The 13,992-nt window shown below is 64.1% G+C and overlaps 1 protein-coding gene across 3 annotated transcripts in view; it reads left to right on the top strand.

The window, feature by feature from the left end:
• The window catches only part of TBC1D16 (TBC1 domain family member 16), a 70,767-nt gene extending 58,524 nt beyond the window's left edge, over positions 1-12,243 (top strand). Inside the window, exons 4-12 of one of the 3 annotated variants that reach the window (XM_080825740.1) lie at positions 1,714-1,875; positions 2,854-3,001; positions 3,947-4,111; positions 4,588-4,736; positions 5,255-5,389; positions 6,084-6,270; positions 7,942-8,121; positions 10,648-10,794; positions 11,494-12,243. In XM_080825740.1, the coding sequence (XP_080681866.1) occupies positions 1,714-1,875; positions 2,854-3,001; positions 3,947-4,111; positions 4,588-4,736; positions 5,255-5,389; positions 6,084-6,270; positions 7,942-8,121; positions 10,648-10,794; positions 11,494-11,742 (1,522 nt within the window). In that variant the 3' untranslated portion in view covers positions 11,743-12,243. Of the gene's footprint in view, positions 1-1,713; positions 1,876-2,853; positions 3,002-3,943; positions 4,112-4,587; positions 4,737-5,254; positions 5,390-6,083; positions 6,271-7,941; positions 8,122-10,647; positions 10,795-11,493 lie in introns of all 3 variants that reach the window. The other 2 variants (XM_080825741.1, XM_080825739.1) reach the window with 2 other exon arrangements.
• Positions 12,244-13,992: the final 1,749 nt, after the last annotated feature.

The following is a 13,992-nucleotide window of genomic DNA, read 5'->3' as shown; positions in this document are numbered from 1 at the left end:
GCCGCACGAGTGGCGTGGTGGGGGGCTGTCTCCAGGCCTGCGACTGGCCTTGTTGCGCACACAATGACTGTGTAGTGCCGCCCAGTCAGGGTCCACTCTGGAAGGCGGCAACCGCCTCAGCCTTTTTGGGTCTGAGTTTGCTCCCTGGCCGCAGTGGATCAGCTCATCTACCTCCCTTCCCACCCAGCTACCTGTTTTGACCTGAGTCTGTCCCGTTGGAAAGCCCAAGGGCCCCCACGGAATGGTAGGACCCGGCTCGGCCCACTTCCTGAGACAGGGAGGAAAGAAGAGCGTCCTACACGGGACCGTTGTTGTTCCAGAAGCAGCAAAGGTTCTAAAAAGCCGGTCTTTCTCTTTGAGGAAGTTCCAAGTTATAAGGGATTGTGCTTGACTGCCAGGAGAGACCGGGTGCCTCCTGGAGGAAGAGGTGCCCCGGGATTTCTCGTCTCCGACACTCTCATGCTCTGGGTGAGAACAGGGAAGCAGGATGAAGCGATCGCTGCGACATCTTTGTGGGATGCTGGGGTTGGGGCCTGGAACGGATGCGCGCTTTGCTCTGCTGGGGTTTCCGTGGGCATTTGCTGGGTATTGCTGGCCAATCTCAAGAGACGGTATTTAACCTATGGTAGGGCTGAACCCGTGTAAGAGAATATTTTGCAACTGGGGTTTTGAACAAATTTGTAAACTTTAAATTAAAAACAACAACAACAACAACAAAATAGGGCGCCTGGGTGGCTCGGTCGGTTCAATGTCTGTCTTCGGCTCAAGTCGTGATCCCAGCATCCTGGGATCAAGTCCTGCGTGGGGCTCCCTGCTTGGCGGGGAGCCTGCTTCTCCCTCTGCCCCTCCCCCTGCTAGTGCACGCGCTCTCTCTTAAATAACTAAATAAAGATCTTAAATAAATAAATAAAACAGAATAGGTGGGGTTGTGTTGCCGAACTTGGAACTCAGAGACAATGCATCTGCTGATGAGGACCTGGGCCACAGAGCTGGGTTCAGATCCCAGCTGCGCCACTTGCTAGCTGTGTGACCTTGGGCGAGCTGCTTATCCTCTCTGGGCCTCAGTTCCTCTTCTGTACAAGGGGGGGGATCATGACACGACTCATTTCGAAGGATTATTGTGAGGATTATACGTACTGAATGCACATGAGGGCCAGGCCCAGACTAAATGTTTAATAAATGTTCATTATTCGTGTTATGAGCATCAGTGGCCCTCATATTCTCCTACTGAACCATAAACAGAATCAGAGTTTTTTCAGGAAAGTGGGAACGTCCCAGGACTTGCATGGAAGGCCCCTGCTGCCCAACGCGGTCACGGGACGGCAGGGTGCCCAGCGCTCTGCCGCCCCGGATCCTGCACAAGGCCCTGGGATTATCCCCACTTTGCACCCGGGGACACGAAGGCTCAAAGGGGCTTGGGGACCTGCCCAGGTCGCATCGTGAGGGCTTGTCGGGGTGGCCTCGTCTGCCATCAGGGCTGCTCACCGCCTCTGCCGGCGTGGGGCATACCTCGGCTGTAAGCACGCTTTCCCGTCCACGTGAGAACGAGCCTCCTTTCCTTGGTTCACGGCGTCTGCAGAGGCGCCTCCAGTCCCCTCTGTGCGTGTGTTCGCGTCCGGGCCCACGTTGAGTGTCTCCCACACCCTCCCTGCCCTGTGCCTGTGGCTGCGTGGGCAGGGAACCGTGTGGCCCACCCACGACCTGCCCCACCAGCTCCCCCTCCAGTGCCGACGCCCAGCTGCGGTTCCCGGACGGCCCCGGCCTCCTGCAGACCCCGCGCTGGGACGAGCCACAGAGGGCCTGCGCCCTGGAGCAGATCTGCGGCGTGTTCCGCGTGGACCTGGGGCAGATGCGCTCCCTCCGTCTCTTCTTCAGGTGAGAGCCTCTGTGGGCCGCTTCCTGGAAGGCGGCTGGTGGTGCCGGGGTCCCGGCGGGCAGGGCTTCGGGCCTTCCCAAATGTCGGCCTCTCCGACGTCACTAAGCTGGAGGGCAGGGGTACCCCAGGATGCCCGCCCCCAGGAACCGGGTCGGGCCAGCTCCCAGACTCTTCACCGGCCCTCAGGGTGACGGTGGCCGGCTGTGGCTCGAGAGTCTGGCGTGGAGAAACAGCCGGGCGGGGCCGCACGGAGAGCAGCTGCGGTCTGCTTCCAGCCACCCAGGGACCGGCTCTGCAGTTCAGCCTGTGCGTGCGGGACGTGGCCGTGGCTTTCCGGAGGGAGGCTCCCCTTTCTCGTGGGGGGCGGACCAATCGTGTCCTGCCTCGTGCCCACATCCATTCTCTCCTGAAAAGCCCAGTGGCCCAGCCACGGAATAGCCCCAGTGGAAGGCCTGCTCCGAGCGGGCGTGTCCCTGGAGGGTCCCGTTTATGGAAGGGCAGGTGTTGGGCTGACGGCCCTGCTGGGTGTGCAGTGAGTTTCCCCGGATGATTCTCCCGGAGTGAGAGGAGTCCAGCCCGGACTGATGGAGGAGGCTCTCTCAGCGCCCATCCCACCTGGGTTCAAAATCGGATTCCACGAGCACCATCCACCCCCCCCCCAGATCTCCCCTAGAGGAGGGAGCATATGGGGGTCGGACGCAAGGCCTCTTGGGCAGCTGTCCAGAGAGCGAGGACAGGAGTCCCCAGCACAGGGCTATTTTCCTCCTCCAGCCAAGGGGGTGGTGGTGGTGGGTTCTGTGCGGTGCCGTGCTCTCCCCCTGCGCTCAGCGGCCAAACTCCAGGGGCCTTCCTGGGTCCTGCCTCTGGGGTCAGTGACAGAGGCCTCCGATGATCCTGATGATCCCGGGAAATAAAAGCCCGTGTTCGCTGTTCGCATATTCATGGCTCCGTTCCCCTCCCCCCACGCGGTGGCCCAGCGACGAGGCCTGCACCAGCGGCCAGCTGGTGGTCGCCAGCCGGGAGAGCCAGTACAAGGTTTTCCACTTCCACCACGGCGGCCTGGACAAGCTGTCCGACGTGTTTCAGCGCTGGAAGTACTGCGCGGAGACGCACCTCAAGGACCAGGTAGCCGGGTCCTGCCTGGGGGGAGGGGTATGGAGAGGCCCCACCCCCGACTCCACAACCCCCGCCAGACCCACCCCCTGCCCTTCAAGCCCACGGGGGGGTCCAGGGCTCCCCCCACTCACAGAGGCCTCGCCAGGTGGGGGGCATGACCCTGGGGGCCCCCGGTGGCGGCGGGTCGCTGGGGTGCTGGTAGAGCAGGACGACGGCTCCTTGTGAAGTCAGTGCTCTGCGCTCGAGAAACCATGTTTTGACAAGGCTTCCTGCCATATTTTGCTCAATCTACATACAAATGTGATAAGAACTCTTTAATTATCTGTTCGAGGGACCGTCTGCGCTTATTAGAAAGGGGCCGACTTGGAGCTCCCCTTCCTCCCACCGAGCCTCCTGCTGGCTCCCCTCATTACAGTAGTGTGGCTTGCTTTCCCCCTACATCGAGCAACCTTTGATTTTTGAATTAAATGTCAGCCGCAGTTTTGCCCTGGATTCGTGACTGCCCGTGGAGACAACCTGACAGGCGGGCTCCCTGCTCGGGGAACAGCGGTCCCTTTGTTTGTGGCCAATCACATGTAATTTATTGCAGGCCCTCCCGGCAGAGGGAAGTTGGGCCCTACGAGGCATTAATTCCGTTTTTTGCAGCCGGCTGGGGGTCGCGGGGAGAGTGGGGGTGGCGGCCGGGGGGTCGTGGTCTGTCGGTCGGTGGGTGGGTCGGTGGGAGAGGGCTGGAGGAGCCCAGCGACCCGGGAAACCGATGTTAAGATGAAGGTATTTTCATTTTAATTGCGTCTAATTACACTTGCCGTTTAGGGGTTTGTATGTGGGGAGAGCGGGTCCCCCTCCTTTCTGGGGAGAGAGATGGGCTTTTCTGTCCAGGGGAGAGCGGGCTGGCTTCGGGCGACCTGCCCCCGCCGGGTGCTTATCTCCCGGAGCTTCTGTCCGGGCCAGCAGGTCGCCGACGAAAAGACGTGCATGCAGTTCTCCATCCGACGCCCCAAACTGCCGTCCTCCGAGACGCACCCCGAGGAGAGCATGTACAAGCGGCTGGACGTGGCGGCCTGGCTGCGGCACCTGAACGAGCTGGGCCAGGTGGAGGAGGGGTACAAACTGCGCAAGGTGAGCCGGGGAGGGGGTCCGGGGGGAGGGGGGCGGGGGCCGCCTCCTGGGGGCCCGCCCTCTTGGCCAGGGAGGCGCGGCGTGAGCCCGGCCGATAAAGCAGTCAAGGCTCCGTGTGTTGAAAAGGAACCCTCCGGAGCGGGTTTGGGGTACCCGGCGTCCGGCTGCATAGAACCGCTCGGGGTAAAATGCGGCGCTTCCAAAACCGGGATTAGGCCATGACGTGAGAACAACACGTTAATCTGAGTGCCCCACCGGGGTGGGCATTGACATTGAAATGAGCCTGGCTGTGTCCTGTATGGGAATGGAGGGCTGCCACTTTCCCTCCAAACATGTGCAAATCACAGCGACCTGAATCAAGGCATCAGTTGTCACCCAGACCCAGCAAAGCCCCCAAAACACAAATCTCCGGGGATTGGGGGGTGCTTTGAGCCGCCCTGTGTTGGCCCCTCCCCAACTTTTGCCGCTTCCTGCAGGCCATTTTCTTCGGCGGCATTGATGTGTCAATCCGGGGGGAGGTCTGGCCTTTCCTGCTGCGATATTACAACCACGAGTCCACGTCGCAGGAGAGGGAGGCACTGCGGGTGCAGAAGCGTCGGGAGTACGCTGAGATCCAGCAGAAGAGGTAAGGGCTCCCCCCGCCCCGCCCTCCCGCCCACCCGGCCGGCCGCCCTGGGGCGTCAGCCGACCAGGCGATTGGCGTGCAATCCCGCATTGATATTATGTTCCGTGACCCAGACTTTCCTGGGAAGTTGGGTCCCAGGCACAGGCTGATAGGTTTGGATAAGAGCCGTCATTATTCCTGGGGCTCGGCTGTGGCTCTCCTTAGCTCCGTGTCAGGGTCTGAGAGCTTGTCCCAGCAGGCTGAGCCTGGCAGCGACACCCCGCCGAGAATACCAGCGGCGGGGGGGCGGGGGGATGCCCCCCACCAGCCAGTGGCTGAGGTCTCTCCCGGCCTGGCTGAGCCCCGGCGGGAAGGCGGTGGCCAGCTTCGCTCCCTGGCAATGCCCCCCCAAGTTGGTGGGGAGCCCGAGGGTTTGCCGGGGCAGCAGCCCAGCCCCCATCAGGAGCAGGGGTGGGCCGGGCAGGCCCTGCCCAGAGTGTGCGTGTGCCACTCGCTGAGCCCCAGGCCCTCCGTGCCAGGCTCTCCATGACCCCGGAAGAGCACAGAGCCTTCTGGCGCGACGTGCAGTTCACCGTGGACAAGGACGTGGTGCGGACGGATCGGAGCAACCAGTTCTTCCGCGGCGAAGACAACCCGAACGTGGAGAGCATGAGGTACCCGCCTCCCCGGCCCACGGGCTTCTCCCGGCTCAGCTGCCACCCTGGGTCACCTCGAGCCGCAGGCCCCCTCCGCCGGCCACCTGCGAAGGAGAGGGTCAGCAGCAGGGGTGGGGTCCGCCTTCCAGGTCCAGAAGCAGAGGTTCGTGAGCTCTTTTAGGCACCATTGGCCAACGTCATGTGGCCGGTCCTTCCCCAGGGGACCGGCAAAGCCTCCCATCCCCTGGGCCTCCACCAGGCCTGGCTTGCTTGGCTCCCACCAGCCCTGGGTGAGCCTCCCTCCAGGCCTCCCAGCGATGAAACCACACAGAGCCCGAGGTGGGCATCTCTGACGTTCTGCTGCCTGGTGAATGACTGCACAACATTAGCAGCCCGTAAAAATGTCCCTGCCAGCCTGCCCTTTGTCGCGGGCGGGCAGCGACCATTAAGAAAATCAGACGCACGTTCCTCTTTCCCCTGCTCTGGAGGTCTGGGCCTGGCAAGAGGCTACCGTAGGCCCCGCTGTTTCCCTAGACTCTGAGGACAGTCCCCAGAGCTGCCTCCCTTGCCCTGAGATCGAGGTGAAGGGGGGATTACCCTGGCAGCCTGGGGTCTCCAGCCTGGGCGACAGGCCCCCCAGAGCTCAGCATAGGCGGGCCATGTCAAGACCCCCGCTCTCGCTGACCGCCTGCTCTCTGCCCTGCGCCCCTAGGAGGATCCTGCTGAACTACGCCGTGTATAACCCAGCCATCGGCTACTTCCAGGGCATGTCAGACCTGGTGGCGCCCATCCTGGCCGAGGTCCTGGACGAATCGGACACCTTCTGGTGCTTTGTGGGTCTGATGCAGAACACGATCTTCGTCAGCAGCCCTCGGGACGAGGACATGGAGAAGCAGCTGGTGAGGCTGGGGGACGCGGGTTACAGCATGCCGGGGCGGGGGAGCACACCGCCTCCTGCCCTTGCCACCAGAGATCTTGGGGGCTGCGTGTGTCATGGCCACTGTGGGTCCACAGGCAGAAAGGTCAGGGTGGGCATTGCCAGTGGAGCCTGGGGGCTTAGCCGTGGGCCTCTGGGAAGACCCAGCTCCCTGGGAGGAACGCGTGCTCCTCCTCAGTCTCAAGCCACAGGTACATCTGGGCTGCTCCCTGCAGGGGTCCAACGCAGGATGCAGGGTTGGGAGGGTCTCCTGAGGCCCCCTGGGCAGTTGCCACGCCCCAGCCCAGGCCCCAGGCCTCCCCTGCAGTGCCCGGCCCAATCACCCCTTCCTCATAGCCTCCCCTCACCAGTAAGACCCAGCAGCTCTGAGGGTTGGGGCGGTGGGGGGACAGGCAGAGCTGGTAGGGTGGGGCCGGGAGCCCTCACCCGGCACCCCAGGCAGCACCTGTGTGTTCCAAACACCTGCCAGGTGCTGGGTGGAGGGCACTGGGCTGTGGTCCCAGAGGGAACCCGGGCTGGAAAGCCGGCAGAGACAGAAAGTCAGGCAGGCAGATCAGGCAGACTCCACCGCACGTGGGATGTGCCCAGACTTGGCCGAGCACAGGCTGGGGCAGTGATACTGTGTGTCCTGGGCTTTGGGGACTGGCCATGTCGGGACGATGAGGAAGTAGCTGAGCGGAGCTGGGGTCTGACTGCGAATGGGAGCCGAGCTCAGCAGGGGATCCGAGGACCAGGGAGTCAGGATCCGGGAGGCGTGGCTTGGAGGGCCAGGACGTCCGTGTGGGCTAGGGGAGGGGCCAGCCACATGCGTGGTCTGGACCCTGGGGTGGGCCTCAGGGTGCTCACACTGGCCGGTCAGAAAGGATCCTCGAGGTTATCTCCAGGGAGAATGATGGGCTGCTGGTGTGGGAGGGGCCTGAGAGTCGCGGAACCCTGCCCAGGTTCCCCCACACACGCCCGACCCCTGGCTGCTCTCTCTGCATCGGGCCTATGATGTCAGGTTTCCGCGGCACCTGGGGAAGTAATTATGGGGTCGGACGCGATTGGCCCCTGACGGGCTCCGGCGGCACGCGGCCCCGTGACTCATTAGCGGCCAGAGACGGGTCTTCTCCAGGGTTGGGAAGTCAGCAGCCCGAACTGGGCATTGCCACAAGTACCCTCGATCTTGTCCCTCACCCACAACCCTGGGTGGTGACCTGACATGCCCGAAACGAGCGCCCTCAGGTTCAGAAGTGCCCCCTCCCTGCTGGAAGTCAGCTCTGGAGGATGGTGGATCTTGGCGATGGGAAGGTGGTTGAGGGTTTCCGTTCGTGATCTGCTCACCTTCCCGGGAGGAGGGGACGGCAGAAACAGCCCTGTGTGGTGTCTGAGGCCTCGGGAGCCTGCCCGTCCGCGGCGGGGCAGCACGCTCCCCAGGAAGCTGATCCCGCCGAAATCGGGGATCAGCGAGCCAAGACGGGGTGGGGAGTCGGGTTCCTGCAGCAGAATAACGTTCAGCAGGTGCGGACGCAGCCGAGGGAGGCCCAGGGCCCGGGGTGGGGGCTTCTCTGGCTGGGGGCCCGCGGGAGGGCCTCAGGGGCGGTGGGCATCCTGGGCAGAGCCCGGGGGCTCAGCGGTTCTGGCTTGCCCCCAGCTCTACCTGCGGGAGCTGCTGCGGCTGACGCACGTGCGCTTCTACCAGCACCTGGTGTCGCTGGGCGAAGACGGCCTGCACATGCTCTTCTGCCACCGCTGGCTGCTGCTGTGCTTCAAGCGCGAGTTCCCCGAGGCCGAGGCGCTGCGGATCTGGGAGGCCTGCTGGGCCCACTACCAGGTGAGCCAGGCCGGGGCGCTGCGGGTCCGGGAGGCCTGCTGGGCCCACTACCAGGTGAGCCAGGCCGGGGCGCTGGGCCCTGGTCTCTGGCCACACCCTGCAAGGAGGGCAGCTTCTTCGTAGCTGTGCACCGGTTCTGGGGTTCCCGTCCCCACAACCCCAGCCTGCAGAGACCACACATCAGCACTGCACCAGCCCACTGCCTTCTCGTCCCACCCCTTGTCCCCTGTCCCTTGGGGCTGGTTTCAGGCCTACAGCTTGCCTCCCAAGTAACTGAAACGGATGCGAATTGCCCACTGACTGTGCTCATTACCGCGTCCTGCGGCCCGAGCTCCCTGCTGCCACAACCAATCAGTGCGAAAGACATCTGTGAGGGTGAGCAGGCCCCCTGCAGCCCAGGCCGCCAGGCCCTCCCCGCCCGCCCCCCCCACCCCGCACGCCTGGAACTGCTCAGGGAAAGAGCCTGAGACCCTGTGTCCCCGTCAGCTCCTCTGGAGTGCCCAGGACCCACCATCCCTCCCCAGATTTCAGCTGCAAAGCGCCCGAAAGCGTGTGGCCCTGTCACGTGGCTTTAACACCCAAATGAGCAACAAGCTGGCTGTGTTCAAAGATGGGCAAGTCTCTTTGGATCCATCAGCCTTTAAAGAAAGAAAAAAATTGTAGCGACGCATCTGGGAGGTGGCCAGGATCCTTTCTGCAAGGGCCAGCTCTGTCCTCGCAGCGGAAGCCAGGAGCTTCCGTCAGAGAAGCCTCGCGGGCAGATGGGAAGCCCGGCCGCCCGCAGACTGCGAGCCGGCCCACTCCGCTCTCGCCGGAGGAGCGTCTCTGAGAGCGGCAAGTCCCCGGAGGCCCTGCTGGTGCCCCAAGCCGTCTCCGACCCCGCCTGTGCGCCCTGCACCCCCCGCCCTAGGTCTGGCTGCGCTGCCCTGCCTGAATGAGGGAGCCCGGCGCTCTGCATTCATCGGGGGAAGCACAGCACGGATGGGCCAAAACGCTGGGCCACGTGTGGTTTTTTGGCATCGAGTTTGCTTTGCAAGGCTCCACCGATGTTCCTCCAGCAGCAGGGGACGCCCCGTTGGGGCTCCCGTCAAGGTGGACTCTGCACGCCACCCAGCCGCGGGAGCCACTTGGCATGGCGCTTTCCATCCCTGTGCTCATCTCCACCCTAAGTGTCATGGAATTGAGCGGAAACCCCGGGAGAGGCCCCTCTGGGCGTCTCTAGCGGCCGTCATTCTGAGTGAAGTTCACTGATCAATTTATGTCTCTTAGACCCTGGACCGTGTTGGCTCCACACCTTGATGACATTGTGGTGGGGGGGGGGGTGGTTGAATGCTGAGAGTGGGAGTAGGTTACTTCCTCAGGAGTAAGTGCCCTGGGGGGGGGCAGGGAGGGGGGCTCTTTTGAAGTGAGCCCTGGGTCTGTGGGGGCTGGACTGCCCCGGGCCTGTCCCGTGAATGGAGTTAGTCCTGACCTGCTGCTCAGCCCTGTGTGGGACACGCCTCACCCCTTCCTCCCCACGTTTCTCTCTCCGAGGAGCTGCACAACCCCCCTTCCCGGAATCCTGCTGTCTCCTGCCGTGGCCCTGGCCCGAGGAGCCCAGCGGAGCAGCCAAAGCAGGAACAAATCCATTCCGGATTAGTTCAAAGGAAGGGGCCGGGCAGCCTGGAGGTCGGTCTGTCCCGGGCAGGCAGGGCGTGGGGCGTCTGCTGACTCCAGCCTCTGCCAGAATTGTGGGCTCCCCCCAGCCGGCCTCCGGGTTCCTCGGGCTGGCCGGTTGACACCGGGAGACTAAACACGGGCTTCCTGGTGCTCCTTACTCTTCCTCTGCCCTCGGGCCGCCTGAGTCAAAGGCAGCGCCCCTCCCAGCATCCGGGCGGGAGCTCACAGGAAGCGCCCCTGTCAAGTGTGCGCGCACCCGCGTCCTGCCTGGTGCCTGGCGCTGCTGGGCCCCGGGGTGAGGTGGTCTCCAGGGAGGGCGGCAGGGTCCTCCGTGAGGTCCGTGAGGAGCCGGTGAAAGACAGCAGGATCGTGGGGAGGCTCTGTGGGGCCCCCAGGGGCTATCTCACTCTTCCCCGTTAGGATCATCTCCATTTCTTAGCAACAAACCTAGGGGTCATCTCTGGGGCAAGAGTTGGGATGTTCAGCCCGGAGGGAGGAAGGCGCTGAGCGGAGGGTGGCTGCTAGAACATTCTTCCTCGCTGGCGTGTCCACAGCCCGCTGCCCGCATTCTGACCCAGCGCGGGTCACGAGCTCTTCTCAGGCCTTTGAACAGACTTCTTCGCGGTGAGCCAGGGCCAGCCTTCCGAGGAAGCTCCCGCCTGGCCCCGTGATGGAGGGTCCCGAGGGGACCCCAGCAGCAGGGGTAGCCCGAGCGGCCGCCCCTTCGCATGTCACAGCAGCCTGTGTGGTATTGACCTTGGCCAGAGCGCAGGTGGGGAGACGGGGGACGGGGCTTGCGGCTGGCGCCCAGAGGGCTCACCCCACGGCCCTGCACTCAGCCGCCACCTGCGCCCTTCTCCCCCTCAGACCGATTACTTCCACCTTTTCATCTGCGTGGCCATCGTGGCCATCTACGGGGATGACGTCATTGAGCAGCAGCTGGCCGCCGACCAGATGCTCCTGCACTTCGGAAACCTGGCCATGCACATGAACGGGGAGCTGGTTCTCAGGAAGGTGAGTGCCCGCCCCTCCCCCAGGCGGCCCACCCCAGGCTTGCAGAGCCCCGCCCCCCGGCCCAGAGCCCCGCCCACACGCCGAGCCCCCCCCCCCCGGTGCGGGGGCGGGGCTTGAGCGCAGGCCCCGCCCCGTGCGGGCCTGGGCCTGGGGAGCTCCAGGCGCAGGGCTGGTCCACCTCCAGGCCGGGACCCCAGGGTCCTCCGCCGCGTGGAGGGAACACGTTGTCCGGCTTGACAGACCCCCCCCCCCGCCCCGTGCACCGCCCTCCGCCCAGAGCCGGCGGCTTGAGAAGGCAGCGTTGGGGGAGAGCGGCCACGTGTCCTCCGCGCCAGGCGGAGGGGCCGGGATGCTGCTGACCACTCCCCACGTCCCGGTCTCCGCCCGCGATGCCCCAGGTGGGAGCCCTGTCGTGGTCTGCGGGGGCTGGCAGGAGCGACGCAGAGGCCAGCGGTCGCTGCGTAGGAAGTGGGCACAGCGCTGTCCACGGCCGCGGGAGCGGACCCGGCGGAGGACGAAGGGCGACGCCACGGGGCCGCCGGAGCGCTGGGGCGTCCCAGCCGGGGACTGAGTCGGACGGGGCAGACGGAAGGGCAGGGACGGCCACTGAGACGGGCCCCTGGGCCGCCCTGCTCACCCTCCCGAGGAAGGCGTTCGGGAGCCTGCCCCAGCCTCGCCCACCCTGTCCTCTCTTGGCAGGCGCGGAGCCTGCTGTACCAGTTCCGCCTCCTGCCCCGGATCCCCTGCAGCCTGCATGACCTGTGTAAGCTGTGCGGGACCGGCATGTGGGACAGCGGCTACATGCCCGCCGTGGAGTGCACGGGCCACCACCCGGGCTCGGAGAGCTGTCCCTACGGGGGCACCGTGGAGACGCCCTCGCCCAAGCCCCCCAGAGAAGGCAAGAAGGGCCGGAAGACGCCTCGGGAAGGCTTCGGTCCCCGCAGATAGGCGGGGCTCCCCGCCCCGGACGAAGGTGGAGGGACCCCAGAGGGCCTGGGCACGCGGGAGGGGGTGGGGATGGGCGTGGGGGGGGGGGTCAGGGGAGGGTAGAAACGTAAGGGGAAAGACTTGGGGCAACAGGAAGGGAATCTTTTTGTGTTAACGACATAAGCCCAGAGGAAAGTCACCTCCCGGAAGAGCAGGGCCAGAATGTGCGGCCCTCCCGCCTGGAGAGGCGGCCTGGCTGGCTTCTGGGGTGCCTGCCTTTCGGGGGTCCCAGCGTGCCTCCTGGACTCCTCCAGCTCCGTGGGCCCCGGCGGCGCAGCCAGGCGGTGAGCAAGGAACAGAGGGCCTGCTCACCCAGCCCCCCGGGGAAGGCGGAGCCGAAGGGGGTCCCGTCCAGCCCAGGGACATCTTTGTGAGCTGAACACACCCCCTCATCAGGCCCCGTTTCCTGAGCTGGCCAGTCTCAGCTTCGCACAGCTTCAAATCTAATACGAAGATGTCTGGAAAAAGAAAAAAAGAAGAAACCCGGTGATTTCAGGATAGACAAGTGTAGGAGCAGCCTGAGGGTCCGAGAAGCGGGGGCTCTTCCGTGTCTATTTACACGTTTTATCCTCCTGGGATGTGAAGCCTGACGCTGAGCCCAAGGCTTGGGCTGTTGGGGGGGGGGGGTCGGGCCCTCTCCCATGTTGGGGGCGTGGGTTCTCCACAAGGGTCTCAGACATTAAGATCGGCCTCACCAGACGCGGCAGCCAGCTGGGGTCTGCATGGGTTGGGCCGTGGGCGTGCAGGCAAAATCCACACCTTCTGGGGGAGGCTGAGCGCCCAAGACGAGGCATCCGAGAAGCCTGGAAGGACCTCTGCTTCCCTGCAGGGCCTGCTCGGTGTGACCGTGGGCCTTCGCAGGTGGCCGGGTGCAGCGGCGACCCGGTCCTGTAGCCAACACTCAGGACACCGCTCCCACCTCCGGAAGATTTCTGTCGGTTGCTCCTTCTGGGATTTAGTGACAATGGACAGAGGAGGGCGTGGGAGTCCCCAGCCTGCTGGAAAGCATCCAGCTGTCTGCGCAGAAAGCGATTCTTGAGCTGGTGGGCTGGAGGCTCGAATCCTTCCTGAATTCTCCTGCACACCCAGGAAGTGCCAAGAGTCCTGGTGGAGACCCCGCCGTACGGAGGCTTCTTTCCGCTCTCCTCCCCGGAGGGCCAGCCACGCTGCTGGTGCCACGTTGAAAAGATGTTTTTCGACGGGAGAGAGGAAGTTACCCGCCACCTCTTTTGAAGCTTGTCTGTTTCCATGAGCTCAAGTCCTCCAGCATCTCTGAGTTGCCAGAGGCTTCTGGGGAGAGCCCCCTGGAGCCCCCTCAGTCCCCGGGTCCTGGGGGGCTGGCCGTTTCAGCCCTGCAGCAGGGTCCAGGCTGGGTGGGGTGGACTTCTTACCTGCTCTACGTCTGGGAAAGGGGATTGGATGCCTTTCTGTGCCGGCCCCCAGGCTGCTGTGGAAAAGACACTGCACCGATCCCGCACTAGAAACCACCTCCCCGTGAGGAGGAGCATCGGTTAGCCACCCCTGCAGCCGTGCTACGTAGTGAAGAGCCCCCAGACCCATCTCCCACCCCATGCAGGGTCAGCGGTTTAGACTGGGCACCTCTGGTCTTAGCTGGCTGTGTGCCCATGTCTGGCTCAGAGGGGCTGCTCATGTGTGTAGAGACCAGACCTGGCACTGTCTCTTGGCCCGCCCCGCCCCCGCCCCCCCCCCCCCCCCCGCTGCAAACTGATCTTGGTCAAGACGAAAGTGCAGAAGCAGAAATGCGCAGGTGCCTTCCCAAGCCCCAGGGGAGGCCACCCTCGCTGTCATCCCATTGCTAAAGCAAGTCCCATGGCTGGGCTCAGCATCCAGGGCTGGGGAGTGGACCTTCCCTTTAGCAAGAGGTGCTGAATGGTGATGGCAGGGGGCTGGGAAGTCCGGGGGGGAGGACCTGGGCTGTGGGTATGTGTGCCATCCCCTCCAGGAGGTTTTGGTCCAAATAGCCCTGTTTGGGAACTCTCCTCTCAGGGAGCAGGACTTCCCTTGGGAAGACAGGAGATGCCAAGGGGGAAAAGGATGCTTCTCAGCTCACCCCATCCAGGAGGCAGCAGCCGCGCATTTTACTGAGACACCTTGTGCCTTCGGGCTGCTGTGGGTTTGGGGGGCGGGGCGAGTGTCCAGGGATCCCTTCCCTTTGGAGGGTCCTGGGTACAAAGCATTCATGCTGAGTTT

The sequence above is a fragment of the Martes martes genome, assembly GCF_963455335.1.
Source record: "Martes martes genome assembly, chromosome: 16".
In the NCBI taxonomy this organism is placed as follows: Eukaryota; Metazoa; Chordata; class Mammalia; order Carnivora; family Mustelidae; genus Martes; species Martes martes.
This window is presented reverse-complemented; position numbering and strand designations above follow the sequence as displayed.